Source organism: Ceratotherium simum, chromosome 9 (genome assembly GCF_057802395.1).
Source record: "Ceratotherium simum simum isolate JZ-2026a chromosome 9, ASM5780239v1, whole genome shotgun sequence".
In the NCBI taxonomy this organism is placed as follows: Eukaryota; Metazoa; Chordata; class Mammalia; order Perissodactyla; family Rhinocerotidae; genus Ceratotherium; species Ceratotherium simum.
Window position 1 is genome coordinate 10,728,122 of NC_141908.1, and position 19,529 is coordinate 10,747,650.

The 19,529-nt window shown below is 34.4% G+C and overlaps 1 protein-coding gene across 8 annotated transcripts in view; it reads right to left on the minus strand.

Annotated features, from left to right (window-relative positions):
• PTPN4 (protein tyrosine phosphatase non-receptor type 4) overlaps positions 1-19,529 on the minus strand; it is a 214,022-nt gene that overhangs the window by 41,532 nt on the left and 152,961 nt on the right. For all 8 annotated transcript variants that reach the window (XM_004423902.3, XM_014782471.2, XM_087435053.1 and 5 more), the window contains 3 exons: positions 15,588-15,760; positions 7,357-7,425; positions 1,050-1,175 (listed from right to left, as the gene is read on the minus strand). In XM_004423902.3, the coding sequence (XP_004423959.2) occupies positions 1,050-1,175; positions 7,357-7,425; positions 15,588-15,760 (368 nt within the window). The remainder of the gene's footprint in view (positions 1-1,049; positions 1,176-7,356; positions 7,426-15,587; positions 15,761-19,529) is intronic.

Sequence of the window (19,529 nt, forward strand, 5' to 3'; positions counted from 1 at the left end):
TGCAGTCTTTTATAAAGAAAGATGATTTATCAGTTTACAACTAGCAAGACAGAAACTTCTGAGTCTATTTTTTCTAGTAGTAAAGAAGACACCTAGGTATTATTAGGTAACATTCTGTGAACCAAACTGTTTATGTATATACTTTACTTCCAATATGGTAGAAGTTTATTCTTGGGCTGACAAACAATTTTTAGAATTTAAAGCACATTTATTGGACATTAATGTGTATAAAATATTTCTAAAGAAAGACTTCTTCAAATATTATATTCCATACCAAAATTCAAATATTTTCTATATCAATCTTTTGGGTTAACTAGGTCTGTCAATATGCTGACATACGTTTGTTTATCATTATCTGAACTACATACATATATTACACACAACACATTTGCTAACATTATAAAATTAAGATAACATCATTGGCCAGTACAAGTTTATTATCTTGTTATAATTATCTATACCAAAGCATACAGCTTTTGCGAAAAGTGCTAGAATGAAATACATACACAGTTAAGTGGTGCATGACACAGTGCTTCTCAGGATAGCTAAGGCTAAGCTTGTGGGAAATGACAATGGAAATCCCTTTTTCTAGACCACAGAAAGTGGTAGAGCAGTGACTGGGGTAGAAACTTAAGTAAGAGAATCACTTAGCATTTTCAACAATATACGCTCCTTTAGAAATTCTCTTGGAGATCTACATGTAAAAGGATTATATCAGCAACAGCTATAGTCCCAGACTTGAAGTCTACTAATAGATCTTGATTTATTGACTTATTGGCTGGGGACCCTTACTGTGAAAGTCAACTCTGTAGGAAAGTGAGCATCCCTGTTTAATGCTCTACTCTCTCATTCGCAGAGGTCACTCCATGCCACTTATACAATGAGTTGCAGGCTAAGAGGAAATAATGCTCTGGAGCAACAAAAGTTATGTTTGACTAAAAGATTTAAATATAAATATTTACACATTTTGCTCTTCAGGCAATGAAAAAATATACAGCCAATAATTTAGAAATTAGCAAAATGTACACCTGATGTTAGTCTGTACTTACTGATTAGGAGTTCCAGGTGGAGATCGTGATGGAAGGCTTTGTGTTTCTAACCTGTCATCAGAAATTGAATTTCTGCTTACTACCTCCCAATCCATTAATTTCCGTGCCAAGGGCTTACTTGGGGATCTGTAGAAATAATTTAATATGTAAAAAAATTTTATTTCTATACCCCAAACTAGGAACCAAACCTTAGAATTTGTCTTAATAGATCATATTCTAGATGAGTAAAATAGAGTTAACTGTTAATGCATTTGGAGGCTATTTACAAAATAATTTCCTAAGAAAATAAATTTGCTTTATATGAAGAAGGAAGGAAAGACAGGCTAGGAAAAGTAAAAGAGAGAATAGGAAAGAGGAGAAAAAGAGAAGAAACAAGAAAAAGGAAGAGAAAGAAAAAAAGCAAGGGAGGAGTTGGCTACCAAAATTTTCTCAGATACTCTCAGTATTACAGATATTGCCTATTCCTGTTCCAGAGTTGCTGAAACTCCAGCTTACCTTGGGATGTATTAAACAATTCCTAGCATATTATCTCCAAAATGTCCTTACATCTAAACCCTGATCCTCTGCCTCAATGAGGATAGGGTAAAAATGATAATTATGTATATTACGTTTTATTTATAATTTTTTGCTTTTTACATATAGTAGGCCAGTGGATTTTTTTTTTCTTTTTTTTTTAAAAAACATTTGGAAGGTTAACTACTCTGTCTTTTGGTGGGGAATAGAAGAATATGTTTTATTACCTATCTATATATTTTCAGCTATCATAGTGATAAAGATGAGAACTAACTGAGCTTTTCAGAAAAGATATTGATCTTTTCAGAGGCCAAAAACCCTTAGAATTCTAGGTAAGTTAACAACTAAGGTCTTTTTATATGCAAATTCAGATAGTGGCTAAAATTCACAGAAAATATATTGCATCTATTTGAATGCCTAGCTTTTTGACAAGAACAGTTAATATGGAGGCTAATGTAATGAATTAAACTACTTATATAAAAACACAAATTATCTTGTAAACTGATAGTTTTATATTTCAGTAATAAATTCACTGAAGCATACAGAAATAGACTGGATTAAATACCCCCATAAAATTTATGTACATAGTAGGAAGCATTAAAATAATGTTGAGCAGGAACCCTGAACCCTAGTTTTGACCTTCCATTAGACAAGTCACTTAAGTTTCTACATCTAAATATCTAAATCTACTAGTACAACGTATGATCCTAAGGTCCTTCCCTATCTCCTGAATTTCATGATTTATGAGTATCCACATTTTCAGTGCAATGTTTTAGTCTATTAATTTTACTAAACCACGAGTAACTTAAATTACATATGAATCCAAACCCACACAAGTGCCCTATCTTTTCAGGTATTCACAGATAAAACATGTTTAGTTTGGCCTAGTGACAGCTTCTTAATTTAAGAACATTTAACATTTTCTAGAAGAGATATAATGTTATCAATTAAAAAAAAAGGCATTGATTCAGATTTCATTTTTCATAAGTGAATTCAAAGTAATTTAAGCATGGATATTTCCCATTATCATGAGTTTAAAATACAGGATTTTCTGACTTGAAGACAACTCACAACACCATTTAATCCAACCCTCTCACACTGCAGCGCAAATATTCCTATCGGTTACAGTAAAATGAAAATAAAGTATATCATCTCATGCATTAATATTTTTAAAATGAAGATTATTGAAAGAAACCTTAGCATTTATGGCTCTTCTACTAATGCTTATTATTAATGTTAATAAACTATTCCTTCTCACATATTTAGACTACTAAATGTAAACTCTAAGAGAGTTCACTAACCATAGTCAGATCAACTACTTTCATTTTCTAAGAGAGGGAAAAAGTCATCTGAAGGAGAAAAAAATCCAATTATACTCACCTAATACAAAGCGTCAGAACACTTTACTGTTGTTAATAAAATAAACATGGTTGGAAATGCTTTGCATTTTAAACTAAATTTCAGGTACTTTATTTTATTAACAGCTTTAACCTCAGAGACCCACCCACTCAAGCTTGCTGTCTATGTTTCCTGTTGAGTGTGGAAATTTCAGAGAAAAAAATACCACACTTCATCAGTGTGTCTGCAATGTGGTAAATTTATTTTCTGACCATGGTACCTTATTTTTCTGTTGCATGGGAACATTCTTTTGCTTTCTTCTTAGATATTATATGACAATTGAAAAAGTATGAAAGCAATTCAAAGAGGTGACATATCAGAAAAATAAAATAACTTATTTATTATTGCTGAAAAAAACGACCTTACATGAAAAGTTTAAGGAGAAGTCTTTTCTTTCTATTTATACGGCCAACTAAAATTCCAAGAAGTGGACAAGAACTCTATAATTCTCTAATACTTTAACAGAATAACAATTTAGTAATTGCTAAAATCTTTAGAGTATTTTGGTAGATATGCATCAGGTCATCACAATAAGATTCTCATATATTATAAAAACAACTCCAGAAAAGCTTAGTATTTCAAAGCTAGCAGGATCATTAAAACAGTACTATTAAAACTTCATTGCAGCTGACGACTTAGTTCAAGGAGGATTCATACAATTCCAGCATAACAAAAGAAATGAGGCAGTTATTTGGGGTGTATCACATTGGAATTTTAGCCCTACTAGTCACTGAATAAGGTATATTTATTTTATAAAATAACCTGTTAAACAATTTCAGGTCCATTTGCTTCCTTCCTAAGCTTCAAAGGTAGGCCAGGGCCACAGAGATGTGGCCATTGGCCCCTCGGGGGCTGGCAGAGCCACCTGCACCTTCTGGAGTGTTTCTTCTCCCACCTGCCACCTGAACATTCTTTCCTTAAATAAAGACTTGCACCCCCCAACAAAAACAAAACAAAACACAATTTCACATTTTAATAATGCATATACAAAATGAAAAACTAAGATGCAGGTATAACTATTTGCATATTTCTCAAAATCTGATATGATCAAAATATTTAATTAAAATATTAAATTTGCATGAGATATTAACATTAACATATACACCTATGATTTGGTATTCATATTAGGACATCATACTACAATACAACTAATTATCAAATCGTGTTCAGTATTTTATAAGTATCAAGCAAGAAAAAAAGTTAAGCTTCTTATTAGGAAAAGGAGAAAAAAGTGTACGTATTTTGTTATGGTGCAGTTTTAACAGAAAAGAATCAGAAAAATATTTATTTTGATTTGAAAAAGTCTGAAAGGAGTGTTACAAATAAGTTATAGTACTATGAACTACACAAACACATTTTGAATTAGAGCAACAAAGTTGATAGCAAGTAAATTCCTTCTTTCTTTCTTTTTTTTTTGTGAGGAAGATCAGCCCTGTGCTAACATCTGCCAATCCTCCTCTTTTTTTGCTGAGGAAGACTGGCCCTGGGCTAACATCCGTGCCTGTCTTCCTCCACTTTATATGGGACGCTGCCACAGCATGGCTTGCCAAGCGGTGCGTGGGTGCGTGCCTGGGATCTGAACTGGTGAACCCCGGGCCGCCGCAGCAGAGTGCACGCACTTAACTGCTTACGCCACTGGGCTGGCCCCTAAATTATTTCTTTCTCAAGAGCAATTTCAAGGAAAACAATGTCAAATTAACATTTTAACTGTACATTTTACCTTTGTACATGTCCTTAGTACTTTCTAACTGGAAACAAGGGCATCTAAGATTATGAAAGGGAGGATTTTGAATAATTTCAGTAGCTGTGTCTATTAGGGTAGGTATCTCTGTGTTCTTATTTTCTTTTTTCCTCCCTTCCGAAATAACCAGCCACTGATTTATATTTAATAGACAATAGACACTATTTCTTTCATAACACTGGAGCAGAGTGCGCGCACTTAACCGCTGTGCCACCGGGTGGGCCCCTAAACAATTTTTAAAATAAATAAAATATATAAATACATATAAATCTCTCTGTGAGTATATGCACGGCAAAGTGTTGAATAGTAAATACCCCCAAATTTTTAAATGATTGTGTTGGGGTCACAATTTTTCCTTATGGTATCTCACACTGTTGGAATTAAAAAAAATAATGGACTATCATATGAGTAGAAAAAACAATAAAGCAGTTTCTACTTTTGGAGGGTAGAAAGAAAAAAACCAAAAACTCTTTTTACTCCAGAAACACAAGGCAGGAAGCCCTTTTGAATAAAGACTAAGAGCAAAATTAAAGTAAAATCAATGGCAGAATTCTCTAATTCTCAATTATGAAAATGCTCAGGCCTCCAACGGCAGTAGACGCCAAGCATACGAACTCTTTACTTTAAGGACTTATCCTCTCTAACCCATTTTCGCTGAATTTCAAAAACATCTACCATGTCTCACATTATTATAAGAGCTGGGGCTATGGTAGTGAATCAAACAGACAAAACTCCTGCCCTCTTAGAGCTTACTTTCTAGTGGGGGAGACAGACAATAAATAAGATCATCTCTCACACCTCTGGGACAGGAAAGGAGTCAAGCATTCACCTATCTCACACAGCATAGCAAAAGCTACTCTGTAGAGGTTAAAAGTGTGGGTAAGAACCTGAAATGCCTAGGTTAGAATCTTGGCTACATCCCTTACTATCTCAGGTAAATTATTCAAACTTGCTATGCTCAGTTTTCTCATCTGTAATGGAATTTACCTCACTGAGTTATGGGCATTGTGAGCTAATACACAAAAATTGCCTGGCACAGATAAGTGCAAAATAAATGTTAGCCATTATTACCTTACATGAGACCTGGTCAACCTCTTTTGGCTCCCATCCCCATACAGTTGATCCTATCAGAGCAGCCAGAGTGATCTCCCCCACCTTCCATATTTTTATTATGGAACATTTTAAACATAAACAAAAGTAGACAGAATAGTTTAATAAACTCTGTGTACTCAGGACCCAAGTTCAATAATTATTTTCATGGTCAATCTTGTTTCATCTCTACCACCTACTCTAACCCTCTCACTCCAATTATTTTGCAGCAAATCCTAGAAATCATATGATATTTGTCAATACTTCAGTTTGTCGCTCTAAAACATAAGAACTCTACCAGATTTTTTAAAATGCAATTCAGTTTATATCCCCTCCCTGCTCTCAGCCCCCACTGGCTTCTACTTAAAATCCAAAGTCTTTACCATTTCTAACTTAAGGTCATACAAGTTCTGGCTGCTGCCTACCTCCCCAACCATCTCCTCTACCATTGCCTTGCTTGCTCTGGTCTATTATGGTCTACTCTTCCTGAAACAAATAAGCAGCTCCACGGCCTTGCACTGGCTCAGTCCTTTACCTTGTATTAGATATCTGTGGCATCAATCAGAATTTAAGCTCCACTGGACTAAGATGCGTATCTTGTTCTTCATTGTATTCCTAGGGCCTGAAACAATGCTCAGCAGAGTAGGTCTTCAACAAATATTTGCTGCCACTGATTTGGTCACTCTCCCTCCTTCAGAGCTCCACATCTGAATATTTAATCATCTATTAGATAATTCTGTTAGAATGTTGCTCAGGCATCTCAAACTAGACCTGTGTCAATTTAACTCCTTTTTCCATTACAAATTTGTTCTCTCTCCTGTATCTCCTGTCCATTTTATATCACTCAAATCTGACAGTCTTTCAGATAGTCCTGTCTGTAACACTTCCATACAATTGGTCAACTACTTCTGCTAGTTCTACCTACAAAATGTTCCCCAAATTTGTTCCATATTCTCCGTTTCATGGCCAATGTTTTAGTTCAAGCCTTCATTATTTCCACTTGGCTTACTGCAATAACCTTCTGACTGGTCTCTGGGTACCCAGTTTTTACTTCTAATCCATTCTCTACCCTTGCTCATAAAACTATTTTCTAAAACATGAATCTGATCACGTCATTTCACTTGTTAAAAAGCAAATCGGCTATTAACAGATCCTAAGAAAATGAAGATAACTAAATGGCATCCAAAGAAAAAGCAACTTATTTCTTAACAATATAATTTAAAGAAATATGGAAATGGGCTGGATAATGTATGAAATGAGTCATGATATTTCTCAAATATATTAAAAAAGGGAAACAAACCTTCCAACAAAATGTTATATTAATAAAATAATACTTGATTCAGCCTACAGAACTACAAAGCTTGGCACAGGGTTAATTTAGGCTCATGAAAAAAAAAAAAAAAGAATGAATAAACTAGACAAACTATTTCATTATTCTCTCAACATAATTTATTGTATAATTAAAGAAAGGATCAGGTGATAATTCTGTAATCATATTTGGACAAAGAGTTTTTAGTAATTTTAACCTTTAAAAAAAATTCAGACACTGAAATAGAAGTGGCTTACCTTGCAAATATCCTGTCTTTATTTGCCTTTTCTTTGCCATACTGAACTGACTGGACTTCAGTTCTCCCACTGAAATACATAAATATGCACAATAAAAAAAGCTTAAAGAGACCTATAAGATAAAATGATAACACACAACATGATTATATTACAATTTCATAAGAGAAGATGTTCCTAGCAGAGAAAAGGGAGAAGACGACAAGAATGAAACACAGGACTACATTCCAGTTCTACCTGAATGGATGAAGCTTAATTACAGCTCTTCCATTTATGAACAAAGATGTGTTCCACAGACACTTCATTTTCAAATACTTCTTTATTTGAGAGTAAGTATGAGAGAAATGATTTTGCATGAGAGGAATTCCTTCTCTGCGCTGCCCCGGAAAGGCATTCACCCTACACTCAGAGATAGGTTGCTATGCCCCAGCTCATCTAAGCCCTGCCCTCCCTCCATAGGGCTGTGGTTTAGCTAGTGTCTCTACTACTCCTTAATGAAGGGCCTGAAACATCTTGATCTTTTTTTTTTTTTTTTTTTTAAAGATTTATTTATTTATTTTCCCCCCAAAGCCCCAATAGATAGTTGTATGTCATAGTTGCACAGCCTTCTAGTTGCCGTATGTGGGATACAGCCTCAGCGTGGCCGGAGAAGCAGTGCGCCGGTGTGCGCCCGGGATCCGAACCCGGGCCGCCAGCATCAGAGAGCACGCACTTAACCGCTAAGCCACAGGGCCGGCCCTGAAACATCTTGATCTTGAAGAACTGTTCCTTCCTTGGGCAAGCTTTTCTTCCTTGTCTACTGGTAATGATCATAAATACGAAGACTGGTTACATCCTCAAATCCTTCCAAATCCAGACACAGGCAACTCCAGATTTTTGCATATAGGAAGGAACTAAGAACAGAAATATGTTTGGGAATTGGGCACTATAGGGAATTTGCCTTGAAGCTGATTTGTCCAGCAAGCACACTGTTTATGCATGGGAACTGGTATACCAACGTGTTCAGACCAAATTTGCTAATAAAAACTTGCTTCTCAGAGAATTGGTTACTTGACATACGTTATTTTAAGGGTGAATGAACATAAATGTTTAGTATATTGATTATAACCATTTACATATGTAGATATCTAATACACATAAAAGCAGCCAAATATAGGTTTCTAAAGCTAAGCAAGCAATTTTAAGATCATCTTCTCATTTTCTATGGATAAGTATAGACAAATGTGAATAGAACAGCATATGTCTGTTGAAATTTTAATAGAAAAGTCACAAACAGTACCATGATTTTTAAACTTACCTAAGTTGAAATTTCTTAAGAAAACATATTTCCTCTAAGAAGGATAAACTATACTTGCAATTGTGAACAAGGTAACAAATTAAGGTTCACCACTGTTTTGTATTTCCACATTAGAACAATGACTTTAATCTCCTGGATATTTTGGAACAGAGATAATACAGGTGTGTGTATGAGGTGGCTGGTGGAAGAAGTAATAAATTCTTCGATATTCCGAATTCCATCTCTCAGCCTAAATAATATTACATTTTAAGTATTACGACAGTTCTAATATTCCCAACCATTGCTTATTATGAGGGGAAAAAAAACCATTTATTTAATGCATACACATTAGGGATAGGATTGTGTCCCAATAAACATTTATCATGCTGCCATTCCTACCTCACTTACAAAATTATTAATCATTTTGATTATTAAAAGTGCTTTGGATATGTTTTTAAAGTTCTCAAGGACTACAAACATAAAACTTAACTTTGACAACTATAAATATATATGGTTTACTTATATACACTAATTTAACATTAACTGAGCTGTCATTGGCCTCAATCCTGTCCTTCCATGCTCTGCTAAGTTTTGTAGGAGGCTGCAAGTTGACAAACTTGATTTTCTAGGTTCCTTTGCAAGCTGCCTTTCTGTTAGGTTCTGCTTTTTTTCTGGTGGAAGATCATAAAGTAGAGCAAGTCAAAAGCAGGAGATTGGCAGATGCTGGTAGCTGCTTTCACAATAGTGGGGACAGGACATAGAGGGAAACAGCACCTTATAGATGGTACCAGCCCTGATCAAAGCAGATTCAGAAATGACTGTTACAGTGGCTCTAACAGTGCAGTAGCAGGTCTAGGGTTGTGGACTTGAGCCCAGAGGGAATACAAGCTCCTGAGGCTTAGGCATTACCCATTCTTCCTGTTTGCTTCTCCAAAACCCTCCTTCTCCTTTTGCTTTTCCAGCCTTTCTAACACCTGTGTAACCAATTCCCTCAATTAGATTGCTTTTATTTGAAAAATCAAAAGGGCTGTTTCCCTGACTGATGCATTAATTTTCCAGTGAAGAGGACTCAAATGGGACACTATCACTCAAACGGCTGAATTTAACAAGTTGAATTTCATAATAAAAACATAAGGATAAAATTGAAATATGAGGGAGCAATTACAGGTTTGTATTTCATATTATCCAGAATATTATTCTCTAGGGGTTTAGTATTGTTATTGCAACAAAATTCAAAACTGTACCATAATTTAAGAACACTAAATTCTGACAGTAAGATACTTATCTTTAGAATAACAAGAAAATACCAATTGATAAAAGAATACAGGCTCATTCTAAGTAATTCAAGCAATACAGAAAAGCTTAATAAAAAGAGGAAAAAAACCCCCCAAATTTAGTCAGAATCCAAACCCTAAGAAATCTTCACTATGAGCAGGTAAAAATCATTCTGAAACTGTACATACACACAGAAAAGCTACGAATAAGGACATAATCCTATTACAATGTGATTACACTATACATACCACTTTTTTTTTTTTTTTTTTTTTTTTTTTTAAAGATTTTATTTATTTTATTTTTTCCCCCCAAAGCCCCAGCAGATAGTTGTATGTCATAGCTGCACATCCTTCTAGTTGCGGCATGTGGGACTCGGCCTCAGGATGGACGGAGAAGTGGTGCCTCGATGCGCACCCGGGATCCGAACCCGGGCCGCCAGCATTGCAGCGCGCGCACTTAACCACCAAGCCACAGGGCCGGCCCTATACATACCACTTTTAATGAAAACAATATTACACTGATTTCCCTTGAACTAAAAGAAAAAGACTGCCATTCATTAAAAGCAAAAAAAAGGAGAAAAAGGTAAGGAAAAGCTCATGGAATCGGTTACTAACGCTGTGACCTTTGTTAGTGGGTCCCGCACTTCCACTAGTCCCTTCTTCCTCCTTCCCTCGTTTTCTTAGTTATATTATTACTTTTACTTCATCAAAGTTTATAACATTTTAATTCTGTTCTATAGTCATAATTCTCACAGTCATCAAGGATTAGTTCTATATTTAAAGGATTTAATCTTCATTCTTCGTTCTTTTATCAAAATTCTTCTTGAGTCATTTTGATTTATCCCTTGGATGGCTTAATTTTACTATTAAAATTTTTTTTTCAAGATGAGCTCACAGATGTTATATTTTGTATAACATATTTTTGTATATTTTGTATATTTAATAACATCTATCAATCGACTTTAGACTTGAATGGCAACCAGGCTGTTTAACATTTTTTGGTCACTTTTTTTTCTTTAAGACTTAGTATGATAAAGGGTGGCCCACAAGCTATATATAAGTCTCAAGAAAAATTTTATTTGGTATTCACAGTGTTTAAAATTATATAAAGCAAAGTGATAAGCCTCTAGCTAAAGACCGATCAGGGGAAAAAGAGAGAAGACACAAGTTACCAATATCAAGAATGAGAGAAATGATACTACTAGAGATTCTAGAGATATTAAAAACATAATAAGTGGGGCCGTAGCAGTTAAGTTTGCGCGCTCCGCCGGTTTGGATTCTGGGCGTGGACCTATGCCCTGCTCATCAAGCCATGCTGAGGCAGCGTCCCACATAGAGCAACTAGAAGGACAACTATGACATACAACTATCTACTGGGGCTTTGGGGAGAAAAAAGCAAAAAAAGGAGGAAGACTGGCAATAGATATTAGCTCAGGGCCAATCTTCCTCAAAAAAAAAAAAATAAGAGAATATTATAAACTTTATGCCAAAAAATTCAACAACATAGACAAAATAGATAAATTTCTTGAACAAACATGAACTACCAAAGCTTGCTCAGGAAGACAGAGAAAACCTGAACTGCTTTATATCTACTAAAGAATTTGAATGTTGTTCAAAAGCTTCCTACAAATAAAACTTCTGCCCTAGATGGATTAATTAGTAAATTCTATTAAGTTCAAAAGGAAATAAAACCATTACTGCAGAAACTCTCCCAGAAAACTGAAAATGAGGGAATACTTCCCAACTCATTCAGTGAGGCCTAAATTACTCTGACACCAAAACCTGACAATGACATTACAAGAAAAGAAAACTACAGAGTAATACTCTTCATTAACATAGATGCAGAAATTCTAAACGAAATTTTAGCAAATCAAATAAAATAATACATAAAAAGGATATAGATCATGATCAAGTAGTGCATCCCAGGAATGTAGGGTTGGTTTAACACTTGCAACTCAATCAATGTAATTCACCATATAAAAAAATTAAAAAGAAAAACCATCTGACCATCACAATAGTTGCAGAAAAAGCATTTGACAAAAACCAATATTCCAATCCTAATAAAAACTTCCAGCAAATGAAAAAGAGACGGAACTTCCTCAACATGCATGATATAGGGCATCTATGAAAAGTCTACAACTAACATCATACTTACTAGTGAAAGACTGAATGCCTTCCCCTAAGAGAAGGAACAAGACAAGGATATCTCTTCTCACCACTACTATTCAACACTGTATTGGAGGTTCTAGCTGGGGCAATAAGGAAAGGAAAAGAAAAAGGATCAGAATAGAAAGGAAGAATTAAAACTGTCTTTATCCTCTAGGTAGAATATCTGTTGGAAGCTACAAAAAAGCTCCTAGAATAAGTGAGGTGAGCAAAGTTCCAGGAAACAAGAGCAACATAAAAAAATCAACTGCATTTCTAATAGTGATGGACAATCTGAAATTAAAATTTAAAAAGACCATTTACAATAGCATCAAAAATATGAAATAATTCAGGGTAAATTCGAGAAAAGTATGAAAGACCTGTACTCTGAAAACGATAAACACTACTGAGAGAAATAAAAGACAACTTAAATAAAAAGATATACTGTGTTTCATGAGTCAGAAAACTCAATATGTTTAAGATGTCAATTCTCATTAAATTGATCTATAGTGCCAGCACAATCTCAATTAAAATCCCAGAAGTCTTTTTTGCAGAAGTTTATTAGCTAATTTTAAAATTCAGATGGAAATGCAAAGGACCTATAACATTTGAAACAACTTTAAAAAAGAACAAAGCTGGAGGACTACTACTACTGGACTTTTAAGATGTCCAGAAATAAGTCCACACAAACACGGACACTTGATTTTCAACAAAGGTGCAAAGGCAATTCAGTGGAGAAAGAGTAATCTTTTCAACAAATGGTGCTGGAATAACTGTATATCCATATGCCAAAAAATGAACTTTAATCCATACTTCACAACATATACAAAACTTATTTCCAAACGGATCACAGACCCAAATGCAAGAGCTAAAACTATAAAACTCTTAGAAGAAAATAGAGGAATAAATCTTTGTAACGTTGGGTTAGGAAAAGATTTCTTACATATGACACCAAAAGAAAGATTCATAAAAGAACAAATTGGTAAACTGAACTTCTTCAAAATTATGTGCTCTTCCGAAGACACTAGTAAAATGAAAAGATAACAACAGGCATTGATGAGAATGCGATGGACCTGGAACTCTCGTACACTGCTGGTGGGTACATAAAATGGTACAAACTGCTTTGAAAAAATGATTGGCAGTTTCTTGCATAGTTATATACATATCTACCATATGATTTGGCCACTCCACTCCTAGGTATTAGCCAAGAGAAATTAAAGCAAACGCCCACTCAAATACTTCCACATGTACGTTCATAGCAGCTTTATTTGTAATAGCCCAAATCTGGAAACAACACAAATGGGGCAACAACCCACTTGATATCCGTAATCAAGTAATGGATAAACAAATTGTGGTATATTTATACAACAGAATACTACTCCACAATAAAAAGATATAAACCATCAATACAGGCAACAAAGTGGATGAATTTCAGAATAATTCTGCTGGGTAAAAGAGGCCAGACTAAAAAGAATATGTAATATATATGCTTCAATTTATATAAAATCCTAGAAAATGCAAACCAATCTATAGAGACAGAAAGCAGACCAGTGGTTGCATGGCGACAAAGAAGGGTGAGAGAAAGGGGTTACAGAGGGGTATGAGAGAAATTCTGGGGTGGATATGCTTGATATCTTGATTGTGGTGATGTATTCCTGGGTGTATATGCATCTCTAAATGTCAAATTTTAAACTTTAAATATGGTGGTTTATTGCATGGCAATTACACCCTAATAAAGCTGTTAAAAACAGACAATCTGCCAGAACTAGGCCCATGTGCCCCAATAACAGCCTGAATGGCAGGTGTTGCTTCCCTCCCCACCAATATTTTCTTTTTTTATTAGAGTGTTCTTGAGCTTGTTTTTATTAACATCTATGGTAGAAATTTCATTCTGTTTCAGTAATGTTTCAGTAACTCATTCATTCTGTTTCAGTAACTCCCAAACTGGTTTCTTTAACTGTCTTTTTTATTTGTAGTCATAACGACTAAAGTTTCTGTTTGCTGTGGTATAGTTTGGGTAAATTCCTTGATTTTTTTTCTCATCTTATCTGAGATCTGTTTGAACTATAGTTGAAGGCTGGTTACTATATTCTATTCATTTCTTTGTTGCCTAAGTGAAATAGTGTATAGTTATGTGTATATTTTCATAACTGCTACGCCACAGGGCCAGCCCAATGTATGTCATATTTTCAAAGACAGAGGGAAGAAAGAGTTCTGCTGGAGATAAGTGTAGTCCTTGTATATGACCCTGGTGGTCACTTAGATAGGAATTAAGTTTATTGAGGGAATACTGCTATGGTCTGTACTGTTCTTTCACTGGAGATTTCTTCTGCTCCTGTTGAGATTTATTACCAACAGATAAGGCTTTTTGATTTTTCCTTGACTTGCACCATTATCTCATACTCATGCTCTCAGTTTATTTACCTTTAAATTTGCAAGCACCACCAACTTACTTTTGCCAATATTGCTTTTAGGAAGGTGACAGAAGACCACTTAAGAATCTACTATGCCGTTTTGTGGTTAATATTTTCCTAATTCTGTTTAAGTGTTGCTACTGAATTTTTGGGCTACTTTTACTACTTTTTTTTGGGTGAGGGGACATGCATTTTTAATGGGATATCCTGTACTAAGCTTTATTTATGCTGTTATCTTTTTCTGAGATTACAAATTGGGCATTTATAAATGTTTGAGGTTTATAATATAAATCTTTTCGGGGCCGCATCTAAACATTTTCCTCATGAATATGTAACATGAATTAATCTAACAGTAATGGCAAAAGGTTTTATTTATTGAAGATGGAAAATCTTATTTTGTGAAGTAGAAACAAACAAAAATAAACAACATTTGTTTTACTAGAAGATCATGAATGGCTTTTTCTACGTGATTCTTACCAGATTCCACTTAAAAACTAGTTTTCATGGGCCTTTCAAGAATTCCATAGGCAAAACTAATTGGAGTATCTTCAAATTTAGAGTTATCCCCCAAAGACTGCTGTCTTCAGGAGAAAATAAAAGCTATCAAGAATAAATAATAAGACAATTTTAGGAAAAGGGACCTGGGGTTATTGTTCAATGACTAAATCTGATTTTGCATAATAGCTGTTTTGCACTCTTTACAATAAAGGGTTTGACAGCTCATACATAAAAAAAGCAAAGTAACTGTATGCTTATGCAGAAGATACCTTTTTACAAATAAAATAAAGGTGTCTTAGAACAAAGAAAAGTTTTCTTGTAAATAAGAAACAAAGACACAATGGAAATGATAACATGTCTAGAATGTAAATAATTAAATATGGTTGATTTACTTTAAAAAATAATGACCTGGAATACAGTCAATGGAACAGGTTTCTCAAGTCTAGTTGTATCACAAGAACTTGTAGAACTTTTTGCCGATAGAGACAAAGGGGCCACACTCCAGGGAGATTTGGACTTAGCAGGTATGTATGAGTAACAAAGATTCTATGGTTCAATTAACTAGACCCTTATTTTAAAGGGAGGAAAAATCCAACAATAAAGTGTTAACGCATCAATAATACTTACCAATATCGGAATTTTGAACCTAATGTAAAATAATGGGCAAAAAAATTCTTTTGAGGTGGAAGTGGTCTGTCCAAACGGAAGAACGTGTGATGTTCTACACATGTTTTCCACAAATTTTTGCATGCTCTGTAATTCACCATATTAAATCCCAATAATGTTTCTCTAGATTCATGCTGTAATAAATGACAAAATGCAGAGAACACCAGGAAAAGGTCAGGACCTAATGCTCCATTTACTTTTTACAGATAAACATTCTAGTCAGTAATATTGCAACTCTTAAGAACTTTTACTTTAAAACATAGTTAGAAATAAGTTTAAAAACTGATATATATCTGTTTTCAAAAATTAGTAGCTATAATGCTGTTTCAAAATACAATCCTGGCCATAGTGTCACACCTTTTAACAATATCTCTATATTTATAAATTTGTCTAGATTGTAAATAAGTAAATAAGAATACTCGGCACTTCTGAACACTATTATGAAACTCAAAATTTAAAATAAGGAGCAATAGAAATAAGTCAGATGGAGCAAGTCAAATACCATATGATTTCACTCATAAGTGGAAGATAAAAACAACAACAACAACAACCAAACACATAGATACAGAGATTAGATTGGTGGTTACTAGAGGAGAAGGGGGAGGAGAGAGGGCAAAAGGAGTAAAAGGGCACGTGTGTATGGTGACGGATGGTAATTATTCTTTGGGTGGTGAACATGATGTAGTCTACACAGAAATTGAAATGTAATGATGTACACCTGAAATTTATATAATGTTATACTAATGTTACCTCAAAAAAAAATAGAGCAATAGAAGAAGAGCAGTTCTTTAATTTTTCTCTAAAAGTTTGGCACAAATTACTATTTAAAAAGAAACAGTTTCATTGAAGTAAACAATACATAGCAAGGCATACATGACACAAGTGTACAGCTCTGATTTTCACATGATGAATGCAACCATTTAACCTCCACCAGATCAAGAAATGGATCGTTACTAGCACCGCTGAAGTATCCTTTGTCTCCCCTTTCTAGCAGATTACCTTCCCAAAGGTAATTACTCTTCTGACTTTTATCACCATAGATTAGTTATGCCTGTTTTTGAATTTTATATACAAGGAATCATACGTATGTGTCTCTAGGTTTGATGTTTGTTCAATATTTTATTTCCATATTCATCTATATAGTTGTGAGGCCCTAATTCACTCATTTTCATTCTACATAGTATTCTATCATATGAATATACCAGAGTTTATTTATCCATTTATTGTTGATAGACATTTGATGTCACCAGTTTGGGGATGTAAACATATTGCTGCTATGTATATTCCTGTATGTTGTCTGATGGAGAGATGTGCGCATTTCTGTTGTTGGATCATAAGATATGCACGTGTTCAACTTTAGTAGTAGATAATGGCCAACACTGTTCCAAAATGGTTAGATCAATAAGTACTCTCTCCCATCAGCAGTGTATGCTCCACATACTCACCAACAACTGGTTTATCAATCTTCTCATTACTTTATTCTGGTGGATGTGTAAAAGTATCACATTTGGTTATAATTTGTACTTTCTTGATGATTAATGAGGTTCAATACCTTTTCATGTTACTGGCCGTGTGATATGCTCATTTCTCAAGTCTCTGATCAAGTCGCTAGCATATTTTAGGATTGGGTTAGATATACAACCAAGGATGTGGTGTGTGTGTGTGTATGCATGTGTATTATAAACATATTCTGTGCTATTTCACTCTCTTAATGATGTCTATTGACGAATACAGTTCTTAATTTTAACATAGTCCAATTATTGATCTTTTTTTTTAAGGTTAATTTTCCTTCTATGTTCTGTTAAAGAAATCTTTGCCTATCAAAAGGTCATGAAGATATTTTCCATAACTAAGATACAGTAAAATGCCCATGTATAAGTATTAACTACTATGTTAGAAGATAATATGCTTAAAACATCACTTCTTGATCACCAGAGAATTCTTTTCTTTTCTTTCTTTTTTTTTTTTTCTGTGAGGAAGATCAGCCCTGAGCTAACATCCATGCCAATCCTCCTCTTTTTTGCTGAGGAAGACTGGCCCTGAGCTAACGTCCGTGCCCATCTTCCTCCACTTTATATGGGACGCCGCCTCAGCATGGCCTGACAAGCAGTGTGTCGGTTCGCGCCCGGAATCCAAATCCCGGCCACCAGCAGTGGAGCGCAAGCACTTAACGCTATGCCAGGGGGCCAGCCCCCAGAGAATTCTTAATTATGCTTAACAGCTGCTTTGTATGCACTAACAAATACAGTTCACACATTGTACTACATACCATAAACAATGCAAAATGACAGAGAATGTCTCACAAAGAGTATGACTGCAGTAATGCTTCTCAGTGGAAGCAAAATCTAAGATGCATATACGTTCTCCCTTTTTGGCACTTTCCATATTTCAAAAAGTCTAATATGTGATTTTGACACTCTAGCAATTGTGTTTGGAAACAAAATTTTTCCCTGCACATTTTGTAAACAATAGACACAAAATGTTGTATTGAGATATAAGTAGATTCTATAAGGTTTGAGCATTTAAAAACAAAGAGATGTTTCAGAAAGAAAATGTTAACAAGGCAATAAAATCCAGAGTATGCCTATAGTCTTTCATCAATTATTAGTTGACTTTTGTTGCTGCTATTACCTGAGGCTAAACACATTCCTAATGATACACCACTTCAGAGAATGGCTGTAAGGATTAAACGATATAAAAATGTTGGTATATTACCATGCATATAGTAAGACCTCAATAAATGTTAGATACTATAACTATTATTATTACTACTAATAACAATAGTACTAAAATGGGAAGTAAATTACAAAAGTTGACTTCTACACTGCTTTCTACCAATATAATTAAAGTAAAATATGTTTCTTCTCTAGTTTCCAGATAAGATTTATCATATTTTATTCCTCTAAACATTTATTGAAACATGTAAAAGAATGTTCATTAGCAGCATTAGTCATAATAGCCGCATCCTGGAAATGGCAAAACTGTCCACTAACATAAGAATGAATGACTAATTTATGGTATATTCATTCAGTAGAATACCATACAGCAATGGAACAAACTATTGCTATGTGCAACAACTTGGATGAATTTCACAATGTTAAAGGAAAAAAGGCAGACAAAAAGAGAACATTCTATATAATTACATTTTTTAAAGTTCAAAAATAAGCAAACTAATCTACGGTGATACAAATGAGAATAATGTTTACTTTTTGGGAGGGTTAATGACTGCAAAGTGGGCATCAGCTCCATTAGCAATAATACCAGTTTCTGGGGAGGTAGTAATGTTCTACATATTATCATTATATATTACATACTTATCAGGCACTATACTCAATATCTATATACTTTTCTATTTCGATAAAAACTCTCTTGAAAAAAATTCCATATTTTGTGAGCATAAATGATGGATCATAGTCACTAAGTAGATCAATATCCTCAAATAAAATGCAGTTGATTCAAATATTTTAAAGGTTTCAAATACATTTTACATACACACACAATGATCTTGAAATCTGCATTAATTCGTCAAGATTTCTAAGAAATAATGTAAGTCAAACAATAAGGTTAGTTTAATTTGATGAAATCAATTAGAACGTGAAATTCTTTCCAACACTGTACTCTCCATAACTCAATGTGTTGTATTTAATAAATAAAAAGGACATTATCACTCTAATAAAAGGAGGAAATGTACTACACGTTCATGAACTAGAAACAAAACTAAACACTCAGGTTCCCTAAAATGAAATGAACTTATATATGAAAGGAAGTGCTGTAGATTTAGTAGAAAAAAGAAAAAGGACATAGAAAATGCTCAGTTACTGCCTACGTGAATGGACCCTGTGGACTGACAGTGAACAGGACGGTTGAGACCAGCTTCTAAGTTCAGGAGACAGCAGGATGGAC